Below are 17,376 nucleotides of genomic sequence, written 5' to 3'. Positions count from 1 at the left end.
GTTGCTCATCTCTGTCTCCCCAGCACCCTGACACATTGTTAAGGCCAAAGGCAGAGCTCAGGTTTTGTTGAATGAGCAGGTCCTAGATGCACTGAGGATCCTGCACATGCTATTCTCAGACCCATGCCATCTTTAATTCAGTAGCAAATGTACTAATTAGCAAATACACCAACTCCCAAAGCAGGACTTAAATATACTGGTTTGTAACTGAAATTAATGGCAATATTTACAAAGATATTACTAAAACAGGTGGTACCTTGAGTTTCTTCATGACTCTGTGGAACTCCATGGAGCATCTCTGGTTGGCAGTGAGAAGTTTCTGAATCTGTCTGGTTTGTGGATGTGGAAGTGAGAGGTTTGCTTTTACTCTAATTGAAAGCTCTCTTTGGGTTTCAATTTCCCTCTCCAAGTCAAGACAGAGTCCATTTAAGCACTCATAATGACTATCCATCTCTGTGTATCTCTTCAGAAGCTCCTAAAGGCAGTGAGAATTCATTCAATTTAATAATTCATTCTACTTTAACAATAAGTAGTCCTAGCTCTGGAATTGTAACAAAATCTATGCTTTAACACTTTCTATAGGGCAGAAATAAATTGAGACTTTTGTGTATAAAAAACAAAAAGAAAATGTTATTGTCGATTTTGGATTATAGATATAATTATAATCATTGTGGAAATTTAAGAAGTTTAAACTGTAGGGGAGGAAGATATTTCCTCTACACGCTCTAAGTCCTTCTGGCTGGACAGCGAATTAAATTCACATGAGACAGAATAACAGGAGAAAATTAAACAAAGCTTTATAACATGTATACATGGGAGAGACCCAGGAAAACTGAGCAACTCACCAAAATGGCGGAAGCTCTCACCTTAAATATCATCTTCAGCTAAAGACAAAGGAGGATGTTGTGGGTAGGGGGAGTCAGTATGGGAGGTTACCAGACAAGTACAGTAAACAAGAGTAAGGTTATTATGCAGATTTAAGTCCTTGCCTTCCGCATTGATAAGAGTTTCTAGAGGCAAGGTCATCCCCCTTCTTCCTGGTACAGAGAGGGAGACATCTTTACAGATGGAGATTTCCCTTACAAATGGAAATGTCTCTTACAAAGGGTAACTTCTACTTTTCAGAGTTTCTCTCATGTCTGCAGTTTTTGAAAGTAACCAGCCCAAAATAATCTTCATGCCAAAGAGATATATCTTGGGGTGGCCAATTCTAATCCTCTATAAAACAGCTATAACAAAGAAAACCAGAAACAACCATTGTTATCATTTTGATACATTTTCTTTTAGTCTTCTAAACATCCATGATTTGAATGAACATTTACAAAGTTGGAAGAGAAATTTGCATGAATTCAATCTAGTATGTATTGTAGCTCAAGGCTGAATGCTAGCTTCTGTTGACAATAGGTGGTGTGAGTGAGCAGATAAAACTGATGAGGATCAAGGATGCCTCAGGGAGAAAAGCCCAAGGCTTCCTGGCCTACATACCAATCTATATCATCCTCACAGAAGCATGGGACATCCTGACCTCATTCAATCTGATTCTTACCCAAAGTTATAAGACCACCTGATAACCAGACTCCACCTGCACTGATACTTTTTTTACCTAATTTTTCCTTTGTCTTGTAAAGAAGCAACTCACATACTTATGCCTTATAAATTTAGCCCTACCCTCAACCCATGTTTGCAGCTCTTCACTGCCCATAGGTCCTGTCCCCATGCTACTCCATGCTACTTCCTGAATAAAAGAGCACTACTGCCAGACCTTGAGAGTCCAAGAAATGTTTCTTTCGACTCCTCAGCTCACTGAGCCAGCATCAAAATGAGTGACAACAAATCACATGACCTACGTTCTATTATCTGCCTAGAATCTGAGATTTCTCACCTTTTATCAGAGTTAGAGTTCAGGTTCTAGCCCTGTCACTTCCTGACTGGGGAAATCCTTGAGCCATTCTCCCAACTACAAAATGAAGACTACAATAATTTCCACAAAGTTTTCTAGGGAATTAAGTAAAATGTTAGATAATATCTATATATAACCTATAAAATACATATAGACACTATAAATTAAGGAAATAAAATTATATTTGTAGAAATGCTTCTATACCCAAGTTTTAAACTTAGACTTGGTTTCAAATCCTAATTTTACCAATTTACCAGCTGTGTGACCTTGGGCAATGACTAAACTTCCTCCTGGGCCTCAATTTCTTTGTTTATAAATGGAACAATAAACTCTGTCTCATGAGTTAAAGCACCCAGTCTAGTGCCTTGTGTATGGCAGACACCCATTAGGCCCAGGCCCAGCAGCTCAACTTTCTAGAGACCAGACAGGTGACAAGCTGGTCAGGGCACAGGTGGAAGAACACTTTACATTCAATCGGGTATTAACATATTTAGTTCAGGGTGCTAAACAATAGAGTAAGGGGCTTCTGACAATAATGAGCTCTCCTTTTAATAATTTAAGGAAAACCTAGATAGATGTTCATTAATCTGGGATGTTGGAGAGGGGATTCTTGCCTTTGGTCTTAGGAGGAATCACCTTATGGTTGGAGCAGCACTGTCTAGTCATTCATTTGTACTTTTAATAAATACATATTGGAGGCTGACTTCTGTCAGGACTGTGCTAAGTGATGCAGCCATAAACAACACACAGAAGTCTTTAGGGATCTTGTGTTCTAATAGGGGTGACAGTAAATCCTGTTGGCTTTACCCTCACTACATGTTCAGAATCCACACACTTCTCACTGCTTCCACTACTACCTCTCTGGGCCAAGCCATCACCATCTTCGCATGATTACTGAAATTAGTCTTTCAAATAGTCTTCCTGCTATCACTTAATTTTCAACACAACAATCAGAGCTATCCCTTTAAAATGTAAGTCAGACCATGTCTCTCTCATGGTCAAAACTCTCCAGTGGATCCACATCTCGTTCAGAGTAAAACCCAAAGTCTTTTAAAAGCCCCACAGCCTGCTTCCTCCTGTTAACTCTGACCTTGTTTCTCATTAGCTTTCCCCCTTGTTGATGTTGCTGGAGCCCACTAGGCAGCTTCTGCTTCAGGAGCTCTGTCCTTGCTGTTCTCCCTGCCTGTTCTGCTCTCCACCAGATACCTGTATGTCTCAACCATTGACTCCTTTCAGGTATCTGCTGAAATACCACCTTTCCAGTGAAGCCTCAAAATCATAAACCCTACTGTTTTTTTTCAAAGATTGGCACCTGAGCTAACATCTGTTGCCAATCTTTTTTCTTCTTCTCCCCAAAGCCTCCCCAGTACATAATTGTATATTCTAGTTGTGAGTGCCTCTGGTTGTGCTATGTGGGATGCTGCCTCAGCGTGGCCTGACAAGCGGTGCCATGTCTGTGCCCAGGATCTGAACTGGGGAAACCCTGGGCTGCCGAAGCGGGAGCAGAAACTTAACCACTTGGCCCCAGGGCCGGCCCCAAACCCCACTGTTTTGTTTGTGTATGTATGCATGTATGCACACACATATCTGTACTAGATTATGAAGTTTAGAAGAATACTGAGCATTATCTATTCATTCCATAGAGGTGCCTGTGACTCCACAGGCCTTTGGAAGGGCCCCAATATTTATTTGTAATTTGAACAGGGGCACTTACTTTTATCCTAAAGCACTTTTCTCTCAGGCTTTTTGTAAGGTGCTGTTTTCCATCACATAGCAACATTTTTTCATATTTTAATACCTCTTTGATGTTCTGTTGGTCCTGCTTGGATGGAAAGAAATAAACAAGGCTTCAGCTATAACTCCATTCATATATAATGTCTAATCATTTACTTTTTCAATTACACATTGTACATTATTTCAATAATGGAATCAAATATTATACTTGTAACACAAAAAAATGTAAAAAATGGTCAGAAAATGAATAATAGTATCATGAAGTCTTTTAGTGAGTAACCTCAACTCATTGGGGAAAAAAGTGGGAGAACCACATATTTTTTGGAGACAGAATCTGTTCCTGTAACCTTCATAGCTGCAAATTAGGTTTTAGATTTATCTCTGGTTCCTACTCTTCCAGATCTCTGCATCAGAATAATTATTGCCAACTAAACATGCTAGCACGACTGTCTGTACTGTCCATGGTGCTCCAAGCTCCATTCATATATTCTTCCCAGCACCTTGGACCAGAAAATTCATACCCTGCCTACATTTTGTATTTCTGACTACAAGTACAAAACAAAACATTTTCTCCCATTTGTTTATCTTATTTACTGCAGTACCCAGAAGACTAATGGTTCAATGAATATTTGTTGAATGAATTAAATCTCTTTATAAATTTAGTTAGGGTCCACATAAATATGATTCCCAAGTGTCTGATGTTTCTATTGAGATTGCAAATGATACTGTTTTCCACTTTATTCTTTCTTCACTATTGAAATATGAGAATGAAAAAGATTTTTATAGATTTCATAAACTTTCTTATTGATCTGAAGTTTACATTACTTTTTAGAGGATTCAGTTCAATTTCTTTTCCAATATCCATTTATGATAAAAACTCTCAATAAAATGGGTATAGAGGGAAAGTACCTCAACATTACAAAGGCCATATATGACCAACCCACCGCCAACATCACACACAATGGTCAAAAAGTGAAAGCCATTCCTCTGAGAACAGGAACAAGACAAGGGTGCCCACTCTTGCCACTCTTCTTCAACATAGTACTGGGAATTTTAGCCAAACAAGTAAGGCAAGAAAAAGAAATAATAGGTATCCAAAAAGGAAAGGAAGAATTAAAACTGTCACTATTTGTGGTTGACATGATTCTATATACAGAAAACTGTAAAGAATCCAACAAAAAACTATTAGAAATAATCAATGAATACAGTAAAGCTGCAGAGTACAAAATCAACATTCAAAAATCATTTGCGTTTCACTCCATAACGGGGGCCTGCAGTTTGCCAGTTGGGATCCTGGGCGTGGACCTACACACCGCTCATCAGGCCATGCTGTGGTGGCATCCCAAATAGAAGAACTAGAACTATTTACAACTAGGATATACAACTATGTACTGGGGCTTTGGGGAGAAAATAAAAGAGGAAGATTGGCAAAATACGTTATCTCAAGGCCAGTCTTCCTCACACACACAAAATCAGTTGCATTCCTATACACTAGTAATGGACCACCAGAAAGAGAAGTCAAGACTATAATCCCATTTACAACTGCAACAAAAAAGAATAAAATACTTGGAATAAATTTAACCAAGGAGGTGAATGCCATATACTCCAAAAACTATGACATTAATGAAATAACTCAAAGAAGACAAAGAAATGGAAAGATATTCCATTCCCACGCATTGGAAGAATAAACACAGTTAAAATGTCCATATTACATAAATCAATCTACAGATTGATCTACAGATCAACCTACAGACTTAATGCAAACCCGAATGGAATACCAATGACATTCTTCATGAAAAGAGAAAAAAGAATCTTAAAATTTATATGGAAAAACAAATGACACTGAATAGCCAAAGCAATTCTGAGGGGGGAAAAAAGAAACAATATTTGGATGTATCATGCTCCCTGAACTCAAAATATACTACAAAGCTGTAGTAGTCAAAACAGCATGGTACTGGCATAAAAAACCCGGATATACAGATCAATGGAACAGAATTGAAAGCCCAGAAGTAAAACCACACATCAAGGGACAGCTAATCTTCAACAAAGAAGGCAAGAACACACAATGAAGAAAGGAAAATCTCTTCAATTAATAGTGTTGGGAAAATTGGACAGCCACATGCAAAAGAATGAATGTAGACCATTGTCTCACATGATACACAAAAATTAACTCTAAATTGATTAAAGACTTGAACGTAAGACCTGAAACCATAAAACTCTTAGAAGAACATATAGGCAGTACAGATTTGATGTAGGTCTTAGTAGTATCTTTCTGAATACCATGTCTCTACAGGCAAGGGAATCAAAAGACAAAATAAAGAAATGGGATTACATCAGACTAAAGAGCTTCTGCAATGCAAAGGAAACCATCAGCAAAACGAAAAGACAACCTACCAATGGGAAGAAAACATTTGCAAATCATACATCTGACAAGGCGTTACTTTCCAAAATATATAAAGAGCTCATACAACTCATTAACAAGAAAAAAGAATAATCCAATAAAAAAATGGGCAGAGGATACGAACAGACATTTTTCAAAGACGATATCCAGATGGCCAACAGGCACACGAAAAGATGTTCGACATCACTAATCATCAGGGAAATGCAAATCAAAACGACAATGAGATATCACCTCAGACCAGTCAAATGGCTATAATTACCAAGACAAAAAATAACAAACGTTGGAGAGGATGTGGAGTAAAGGGAATGCTCATAAACTGGTGGTGGGAATGCAAACCGGTGTGACCACTATGGAAAACAGTATGCAAATTTCTCAAAAACTTAAAAACGGAAATACTGTATGATCCAGCCATTCTGCTACTGGGTATTTATCAAAAGAACATGAAATCACTAATTCAAAAAGATATATGCACCCGTATGCTCACCACAGCATTATTCACAATAGGCAAGATGTGGAAGCAACCTAGGTGCCCATCAAGAGACAAATGGATAAGAAGGTGTTGTATATATATACAATGGAATACTAATCACCCATAAAAACAGACAAACTCCTCCCATGTGAGACAACATGGATGGATCTTGAGCAAAATAAGTCAGACAGAGAAAGAAATACTGTATGATTTCACTCCTATGTGGAATATAAGCAAACACATAAATGAGAATAGATTAGTGGTTACCAGAGGAAAAAGGGATGAGGGAGGATGAAATGGTAAAGCCACATATGTATGGTGATGGATAAAAACTGAATTATTGGTGATGAACACAATGCAGTCTAAAGAGAAACCGAAATATAATGATAGACACTTGAAATGTATACAAGGTTGAAAGCCAATATGATCCAATAAAATAATTATATATATATATAAATACATATATATATACATATATATATATTTAAACACAGACACTGACCACTAAAAATAGGCACATATAGAAAAAGCAAGTTAAAATGGAATTTTAAATAAATATTATTAACCCCAAAGAAGAAAAAAAGAGAAAGGGGAACAAAAGCCAAACGGAAAAAAAGAAAACATATAGTAAAATGGATGACCTAAATCTAACTGTCAATAATTACATTAAATGTAAAAGGATAAAATTCTCCAATTGAAACTTAGAGTTTGTCATAACAGATAGAAAAACAGCATTTAAAAAGAAACAAAAGAATATCTTAAACACTCAAATTCTTTGTTAAATTCTATCATATGTAGTTTCATTATTTTGAAAAATATTTTGAATGGCTGCATAGCACTCTAACTTATGGTATAATAGAATTAATCATGTTTAGATGATTATGATTTTATACATTAAGTTGGACAACATATCTAAGGTCTTTTCTGCTCTTGCTCTCTGTTAATTTAAGACATGATTTTACTCTCTCTTATGGCCACTAGCAATCCGACTTAGTACTTCTGTGGTTCATGAGTTAGAGGATACTAATGTAGGATGATCCAGAATTATATCAAAGTCATTAAAATTCATCGCATCCTAGTCAGCAATAAAATAGTCATATTTATCATTCAGGAATCCCTTACCAAGGACCATGATCCATATATTTTCAAGTCTTAAATCATATTGCTATTCAATTCCAAAAACCTCACAGAGCATTGGATCTCAGCCTCCAGAGATCGTTCATTGCTGGGCTTTATCACGTGTATCTAGAAAACTCACGTCTGTGAGAATGTCAGAGTCTTTCCCTGCTTGGCCAAATGGGATCTCCATCTCTCATGCAACTACAGTCCTGACACGGGAAGCTCAAATCATTTCTTGACAGGACTTAATTTCTTCATTCCTCCATTATAGCTCTTAATATTACTAAGTTGAACATATAGGAGAGAATAATCTGGTCAGTGAATACATAAACACTGGCTAGAAGAGACTCGGCCACATAAGGAGGACTAGGTTATTTGGAACCATTGTTCAGTTCACTGGAATGGGAGGAACTGGGAAGCACATAATAACATGGGGTTCTTTTGGGTAGGAAGCTTCAGAACAATTAATGAAAACATTTACGTCCCACTATTTCAATGAGAAGGAAACACTAACTTACACATACCATGGTTGTGCACCTGCCAAAACGGATCAGTCCTCCTTGGGATTCCTCTACTGGGAAAGAACAAAGAGAATCCAGAGCTGGGAAAGGAAAAAGAGACCATGAGAGCAAGCATAATTTAGGGTTACCATGAGAGGAAGTAACATTTGGCTCCTCCATTCCATTTTGCATAATACCTCTAACTGTACAAACATAACAATATGAAAAAATTAGAAGGACTGTAGATAAACCCAAACTCTTCCCCTAATGCCCAGGAAACCCAAACACTTCAGCAGACAGTTTTCTGGCCAGACCTCCACTTTGGGGAAGCTGCTCTGCCCCTGAGACTAGGCTGCTCAGCCCAGCCCTGAACAGGTCCTCCTCCCTCCATTCACACCTTCCAGGACTGAAAAGGAGCCACGCCATCCAGGCACACCTAACCTCATGGCCTTGGGGTCAGGTGAGGTTGAAGAGGTTAGAAAAGACATAGAACTGGTCAGGAAATATTCAGTATTCCAATTCCAGAAAAACTGACTGTGATTAAACACATTACAACATATCCACGTAATAAACGTGAAGTCAGGAAAAATATCGTGAACATGGAAAGCATTCCGGAAACACTGTCAGTAGAAAAATCAGGTTATAAAACTATAGGTACAATATGATACCATTTGAAGAACATATGTGTATCTCAATATCAAACGACTGAAAAATCATCAGACTTCAATAGACAGAAAAAATCTAGAAAGTTTTACATTTACATGTTGACAGTGCTTATCTTTTGCCCCTGATGGGGGATTTTGTTTGTTGAGTATATCTTAACTTGCTGATTGAATGTTCATTTGTTAAAATATCTATGCATGTGAAGATTTGTTGTGTGTTAAGTGGAAGCTGTTTTCCAAAATGTGGAAAGTTCATTCTTCTAAACAGAGTTTAGTTGGTCTTGGGGAAATGTACTAAATTTGGGTTGTTTTATTAAATGGTTTTTGTTTCCTTCAGTTACCAGTGACACAATCTCCTCTCAGGTTTCTAGGCATGCTCATTGCTGGATTACTGTCTAGACAGATGGCTGAAGTCCCTGAGTATAGCTAATATGTATTGTTGCTGGTCTCGGGGCTACATCCTTTTGCAAGTTCTCTTCATGGAACCCGTTCCCATCCTGTTAGCCACGTCCTCCAGAAAGCTGCTCAATTATCTTATCCCATCAGTCTCACTCAGCAACCATCATCATCAGAATAAAAAATGTAAAGTAGGAGTTACCATGTGACCCAGCACTTCTGCCCTTAGGTATATACTGAAGAGAATGGAAATATGCATTCACACAAAAACTAGTACACAAATGTTCACATTTGTCACAGCCAAAAAGTGGAAGCAATACAAATGTCCATCAACAGATGGATGAAGAAAATGCCATTTATGGATATAAGGGAATATTACGCAGCCAGAAAAATAAGGCTATTTTGATACCGACTCCTCATGGATGACCTTGAGGACACTGCACTAAGTAAAATGAGCTAGTCACGAAAGTATAAATTTTGCACGATTGCTCTACTATGAGGGTCCTAGAGAAGTCAAATTCATAGACACAGAAAGGAGAACAGTGGTTGCCAGGACTGGGAGGAGAGGGGAATGGGGAGTTAGTGTTTAATGGGACAGAGTTTCAGTCGAAGATGAAAAAGTCCTGGAAGTGGGTGGTGCTGATGGTTGTACAACAGTGTGAATGTACTTACTGTCACAGAACTGTACACTGAAAAGTGGTTAAAATAGCAAATGTAATGCCGTGTATACTTTCCAAAATAAAGTAAAAGAATGATGTGCTTATCTACCACATGGACGAACTTTGAAAACCTCAGGCTAAGTGAAAGGAGCTAGACATAAAAGGACACATACTGCATGATTCCATGTAGACTGAATTTCAAGACTCAGCAAATCCATGGAGACAGACGACGTGTTAGTGGTTTCCAGAGTATGGGAGGACGAGGGATAGGAAGTGACAGCTGACAAGGACAGGGTTTCTTACTAAGGTGATCAAATATTTTGGAATTAGATAGTGGTACTGATTTGTACAACCTTGTGAATATAGTAAAAAGTTTTCTTTTGAGTACATTTTTACAAGGTGAATTTGGGGCTGGCCCAGTGGCGTAGTGGTCAAGTTCAGCACATTTTGCTTTGGTGGCCCGGGTTCACAGGTTTGGGTCCCAGGCATGGACCTACACCACTCATCATGCCATGCTGTGGTGGCACCCCACATACACAACAGAGGAAGACGGGCACAGATGTTAGCTCGGGGCCACTCTTCCTCAAGCAAAAAGAGGAAGATTAGCCACAGGTGTTAGCACAGGGCCAAACTACCTCACCAAAAAAAAAAAAAAGGGGGGGGGAATTTTATGATCATGTATATATCTCAACTGAAAAAGTAAGGTAAAAATTTACAACATAAATTCCTTACCATCATGGTGCTCTCATAGGTCATCATAGTTTGATCGCAACCCGACAGTGGTGGCTGCAGTCAGAATGACATCACTGCCTTATCAAACACCAAGTCACATTATCTGAATCTCCCTAGTGGCCTTCAATGCATCTATTCCTATTCAGGGTTTACTTTACCTACCAGAAGGAACATAAGAGTATCAACAGTGTCATTTGAGTCTTTTTATCACCCCAAATACTAAGATGGCATGGTCTGGCATATGATAAGCATTTACTAAAAATCTGATTATTTTACCCCAAATTCTAGTTCTAGACATTTCTTAAGAAAATATTGAGATAAAGAAATGCATGTACGAGTATCTTCAATACAGAGTTTTTGACAGCCAAAAACTAGAAACACAAAAATCTAACAGGGAACAGGTTAATTAATTTGGTTCTGCTGTGTGATGGCATGTACAGGATTATTAATCAGGATGATACTGGTCCCAGTGTAAAGTACACACTCATAACCGGGGAATGGTATCCAGTTGAAACTTAACCATAGATTCTGTTCTCAGATTTTCTAAATGTAACTGCTCTTAGAGTTCATGACATTTTAGTGTCTTGGGTTTTTCATCAGTAAAGGCAAGAGTACGAAGATCACTTACTTAGCATGAATATGTTGGAGAAATATGATCTACATTAAAACTTAGTAATATGTTGTAATCCCATATAAATATAAATATGTTAGCTATTTTTATTGAAGAACATTGCATGTCCCCTAATTGGGTATTATAAAAGAAACGATTCTCCTTCCTAGAGTAAAATTGTGCTTATCAGCCCTGCTCTGATAATGCTCACAAAAATAATGGGCAAAATTAGATCTTTTGCTTGAGAATGCATTTTTAATTCATACATCAAGAGTTTCTAGAAAAGAGGAGGAGGAAATTTCCCTCCCGCCGAAATGCAGCAGAAACAAAGAGACATTTGTGAATCACAACCTGCGCAAAGAAGCTGATGTGATCAAGCGTCTCATAAAGTGAGAACATCAGTAAGACTCTCAGTGCCCTGAAGCAGCAACAAAAGGCATGTGGGTAAATAAAATGATTCCTTATTTTCTTGTATTTCAATCAGTATTTGGAAATCTTTTTGGGAAGACAACTAAAAATCAGATATTATTCCAAAGTTTTGTTAAATTTTTCTTATATCAATAATTTAAAATCAGTGAATTTATGAAAGAAAGAAACAACTATCCTCAATGTTGATTTTTGCATGAAAACAATTCTTTCCCCTCCCCAAGGTTCTTCTTTGGGGGATGGCAGGACTGAGGAGGAAGTCACCAGGCACCAGGCTGTTCTTGGGGCACAGAATGACTCTCTTACACGACACTCTCCAGGTCCACACCCGCCCTGCTCATACACATAAACAGATGGAAAAGACGACAGAGCCTGGACTACGGGTATAGGTTTACAGCACGTTCCTGGGGTCCGAGCTCTGGGAACCCCGAGGCTCTGAGACAGTAGCTGCCCCTCAGAGCTCCCAAGTAGAGAACTCCCCAGGCTTTCCCAAACTAACCTCGGTGCCCCCTGGCTGGAAATCTTCCTTTAGGGCTCAATGTCCTACTTTCCTCTTGCAGCCAAGTGGCTGTGAGGAGAGAAGAGGAGGAAGCGCCAGGGAGCCCAGAGCCACCAGACAGTGACGCCACAGAGCCACAGCCATCACACCCGCACAGGTGAAGGACACGCAACCAAATCCCCGTCACCCCAGCACAGCCACTCACCTGTCACAGCCTCGCAGCCACACCCACGGCACGGAGGCGCATCCCACCGCTCACTCGCGTCTCTCACACACACCCCGCCACACGCTGCCCGTCTGTCCCCACAGACACACACCGTCCTCTGCCGTTCATGCCCGAGAGTCCCCTGAGGACTGGCGTCCTTACTACGGGCCTCCACCCTGTGAGCGCTCCCGCTGCCACCCCACCTGGTTCACGTCGGGCTCCGAATTGACTCGCTTCACAGGATTCCCGCATCCTGTGCTAACACATCCACAAACGAGCTCCACTCACCTTGCAAAGAGGGAGAAGCGCGCGAAAACGGAATGGAAGCCGAAGATCTGGCGTGACCGCTGCCCTCTGGCAAGTGTCGCTCCAACCTGAACCTCTCTGGGCGCGGCGGCTCGTCAGACAGGCCGCCGAAGCGCGGAAGTCCCGGTGGAACTGCAGCGGCGAGAACCGCCCGGAGCCCGGCCCCGGAGCGCGCGATGCGAGGGCACGTGCACGGGCAAACGCCGCTGCGCCCAGGAGGCCGAGCAGGGCAGCCCGGCGCTGGTTCTGAGCCTCTGGCCTGTGCACGCAGAGTCGCACTGGAGTGTCGGGGGGCGGCCCCTGGGGCGCGAGCGCACGGCGGGTGTGAGCTCTGAGGGCGGGGCCCCGGGCGAGTCCCCTCAGGCGGCTGCAGCCTGGCGACAGCATATGCGGAACCTAACTCCTGATACCGCCGGGGGCGGGATGGTTTATTCAGAAAGCCTGTTAGCTGCGTTTAAACGGTGTGTAGGAGTGAAGTAACACATGTTTACTTAATTCTCTAGGCTAAGCTATAATAATAAAAATGGAATGAATATTTAATTGTAAAGGTGCTGTGGTGAATATTTTGTATATACTTTGCAATATTGATTTAGGGACAGATTTTCCAAGCATACCCAAAGAGAGGAATCTTAGTAAAATTCTAAGAGTTCACTGGATAATTATTGTAATCATCCTAATCACTTGAATGCAAATCAATTAATAAAAGTAAATCCTAGACAAAGATTTGATAGATTTATTTTAACAAATATAATGAGACTGCATTACAGCCCGCTGAATTAGAATCTCTGGAAAGCTTTTGTTTATGTCTGTGGAGGATTTTGACACAGCCAATGCATGGACTAAGATTTGAGAGTCAGTGCCTAATAACAAGTATAATAATGCAAATAATAACTAATGTATACTTAATCCATGCCATGAGCCATGCACCAGGCCAAGCACTTCAGATTATCTCCTTTAACATTCATAACAACCCAATGGTGTAGGTACTGTTACTATTCCTGTTTTATATGTGAGGGAATGGACGTTTAGAGGGGTCAAGTTACTTGCTTAAGGTCACATGGTAGGACTTGAGCTCATGAAACAGACAAACAGCTTTTCAGCCTCTAGCTGTAACCATCAATTATATACAGAGGGCCAAGGAACATGTTAAATGGCACCATGGGGATTCAATCAGAAAACTCCAGAATGTGGGAAATTCCATGACATAAATGACTTGGGTTTTTTTTGACAATCAAAATGGATGAAACAGAGAGGGAAGAGAGACTTGTAGATCAGCACTGTCCTATAACACTTTGTGCAATCGTGGAAATGTTCCGTATCTGCACTATCCATGCGACTATTTGGCACTTGAAATGTGGCTGTTGCAATGGAGGAACTGAATTTTTAATTTTATTTAATTTGAATTAATTTGTGTTTAAATTTAAATGGATACATGTGGCTAGTAGCTGCCATGTTGAACAGTGCAGTTATAGATCAGACTAAAGAGACAGGTCAGTCAAATGCTATGTGTAGACCTTATTTAAATCCTGAGTCAAACAAAATAATTCTAAAAAGATTTTATGAGACAACTGGGAAATGGCCACTGACTAGGTATGTGTTAAAATTTTTAAGTAGCATAATGGCTTTATAGTTAGGCTTTTAAAAAAGAGACTTTACCTTTTAGAGATACACACTAAAATATGTAAGCATGGGGATGATATGACATCTGGAACTTGCTGTATAAGATTCCTTTGGGGGCAAGAGAGAGTACTGGTTGGAGTATAGATGAACATCACTGACCGTGAATGGATGATTGTTGAAGCTGGGTGATGGGCACATGAGGGTACAACTGTCTTCTCTCAATCTTAGAATAGGTTTGAAATGTAAAAAGATATTTGCGTAGTGCTTTTCCATGTATTATCTCATTTAATCATCAGAACTTAGGAAGCAACTGGAACGACTGTTTACAGATGGAGAATCCGAGGCTCAGAGAGATTAGGTAACGTGCCTGAGGTCACACAGCTAGTTGAAGGCCTAGACTCAAATCCAAGCAATCTACCTCCAAATGTTGTGATTCCATCTCCTCATACTCTGTGTGACAACCTGTGTCATTGTCACGGGTTGCTTAACGGTGAATGAAGCAGGAAGGGTGAGGGAAACAGAGTAAACACCATGGCTCTCATTCAGAATGATGGCTCTGCAGCACGTGCTCCTCTAATTAGGAAGAGATGACCGTCAGCCACCAGCTGCATGAGCTGATTAGTGAGCACAGAGAGAGAATGCTGCTGAACAGGATTAATTTGTAAGTTCCAGCTGTGAAAGAGGCTTTATTAACCTTTTTCTATATACCACCAATGATGATAATAAAAGCCATTTAAGACATTAAGTCCATTGATTGCAATTGCTCTTCTCAGGACTCAAAGGTTATATTATGCTCCTTTTCCTTCAAAATATAGTCAATATGTGCTGAGGAAAATTTTCTCAGGGTAGTATCTGAAACAAAAGACAAGTAACTTGTATTTGATCTTGTTAATGCATCTATTCTCAAATTAAATGATTTTGGTCTTTAATTTCTTATACCTTCCTCAAAGGCCTTGGTTCCTATCGGCATATGATGACACGTTAACGTTTCCTACATAAAAGATTTCACAGCAGAGGCACAGCTCGGCCAATGCTTTTAGGCAATATTTTCACTCCTTGACAATTATGATACAGTGAAGTATCTTTCTTAAGCTAATAAATTAACCACTTAGTATCTGTGGGAACTACAAACAAGAGAGATGAATATACTAATTATTACCCTTCGTATCCGGACCTTTGTCTAGGCTTCACTGCTTACTGGTTGTAGCCTATGATAGTAGTCACTCAGCACTTGAGTGAAGAGTCACATGTAGCTTCATCTCTAAAAATATTTGCAAATATTTGCCTGGATCTGTTGGAATGTAATAAAAGGGACAAAAAAATAATGGCCTAATAATGACAGGATGCAGGAAAAAGGGTTATGAATTGAATCTTGAAGCAATTAAACTGTGTCCCGTAGAATTTTATTCCTGGGCTGAGAGTAACGGCCTTGAAGCACTGAGCCTTCTTGCTCAGAACAACTGCCTGCTTCCCAAGCAGCTGCTCTGAATCCAACATCTCCATCATCTCAAGCAGCCGTCACTCCCTCCTCAGGTCTGAGCTGACCCATCTCACCTGAGAGCTGGAGTTGCAGGAAGGCACGAGGCAGGAATTGGAGTCAGAAGGCAAATGGCAAGCGCAGATTTATGGAATGGTGAGTTCCAATAATTAAGTAACCAAAATGTCATACAGAAATGAGATGTGCCACACAAATTGTAACCATGAGTGCCTTAGAGTTTGCTGAGGAGAGAATAGGATTACGAAGACTTTACCCTAATGGTCTAAGAAGGCTTTGAAAACTACGGATGTCTTTCCACGTGCTTTGAGTCAAGACTTGTTTTCTTCACGTTCTTATTAAAAAATCCACCTCTAGCCAAAAGGGTTTAAAGACATTACCACCTTCTAAAGATCATGAAAATTGAAAATCAAAATGACTTTGCTTATGTAGGATCCAAACTTTTCTGAAGTATTTGAGTTCTCTTCAAAGGAAATTTCACACATAATTTGGAGGAATGCACGTGTTGAGGTAAAGATTCTTTTAGGGACATTTAGATGGTGAAAGAAAGTAAGCCCTACCCTCACCCCCACAGATAGTGCAATAAACCATTATTAGATCTTATACTGTTATTAAATAATATGTTTTACAAAAAAGATTGAACACATAAAATAAGAACATACCTCTGATTGTTCCAGAAGTAAAAATATCATCATTTTGTGTCAAAAAGCTCTTCCTGATTGACCACACCTGCTATGTTCCTTGTTCACTGTGTAGTTTATTGCTTATTTCTACAGGCCGGCTCTGCAGATGTCACGTCTGGTTATGCAACAGGTTTGGAGTTTTAGTTTATTTTTGGCTGGGATGGCGTGACAAAGTTTAATGTCTTGCATAAGCTTAACATTTCAAAAATTTTTAGCCTGAACTTTGTTACATCTAGGACTTTCCTGAAACTTTGACCTGATAATGAGGAGAAAGTGAACATTATTCAAAAGATGTAGGACAAGGAAGATAGGGAGAAAGGAGCATCAGTACTGAACCCTCCAGATCAATCTTCGCCCTCGACCTGATACAGTTATCAATGCTGCATTAGACAACCCGGCTCTGGGCAGTGAGCAGAAGCCTTTCAACGAAGACGTCTGGCTACTACATACAGTGTTTAGCATGGTTTCCCAATTGAAGGTTTCTGAATTTAATTTAACCTCACCGTTAGCCTCCCTTAATATCTGGCAGGCAAAGTGTTGCACAGTCTGGATAGAATCCTGCTGCAGGATTACCAGATTTCTGGACTATTAGTACTATTCTCTTTTAATGTCATCGTTGTGAAACAAAATGAACAACCTGAAAACTATATTTGCAAGTTAAGCTGCAGTAACCATTTACTGCCAAAACTAAACGTGACCAAAAACCTCTAAACATGACAAAACACACGCACACCACCCTACACCACACACACACACACACACACACACACACACACACACACACACGGGCCAGGAGCCATAAGGCAATAGTTTGATAAATTATACTACTATCAAAATCATACAACTCCCAAACACAGAGGATACACACAAGAGACAGAAAGGATGTGGGTAAGAGGAATCCTCACTTACTACTAGGGAAAAGTATGAACTCTAGGAGACAACCACGCTGAAGAACACTTT

At 39.8% G+C, this 17,376-nt stretch overlaps 1 protein-coding gene across 1 annotated transcript in view; it reads right to left on the bottom strand.

Annotated features, from left to right (window-relative positions):
- LOC123283875 (centromere-associated protein E-like) overlaps positions 1-15,741 on the bottom strand; it is a 37,362-nt gene extending 21,621 nt beyond the window's left edge. The window contains exons 1-5 of the mRNA XM_070503778.1: positions 15,667-15,741; positions 12,601-13,066; positions 8,148-8,224; positions 3,615-3,719; positions 257-475 (exon numbers count right to left, since the gene is read on the bottom strand). Of these exons, the coding sequence (XP_070359879.1) occupies positions 257-475; positions 3,615-3,719; positions 8,148-8,224; positions 12,601-13,066; positions 15,667-15,741 (942 nt within the window). The remainder of the gene's footprint in view (positions 1-256; positions 476-3,614; positions 3,720-8,147; positions 8,225-12,600; positions 13,067-15,666) is intronic.
- Positions 15,742-17,376: the final 1,635 nt, after the last annotated feature.

The sequence above is a fragment of the Equus asinus genome, unplaced genomic scaffold, assembly GCF_041296235.1.
Source record: "Equus asinus isolate D_3611 breed Donkey unplaced genomic scaffold, EquAss-T2T_v2 contig_803, whole genome shotgun sequence".
Lineage (NCBI taxonomy): Eukaryota > Metazoa > Chordata > Mammalia > Perissodactyla > Equidae > Equus > Equus asinus.
Note: the sequence above shows the minus strand (reverse complement) of the source record. Positions and strands in the feature narration are given on the sequence as shown.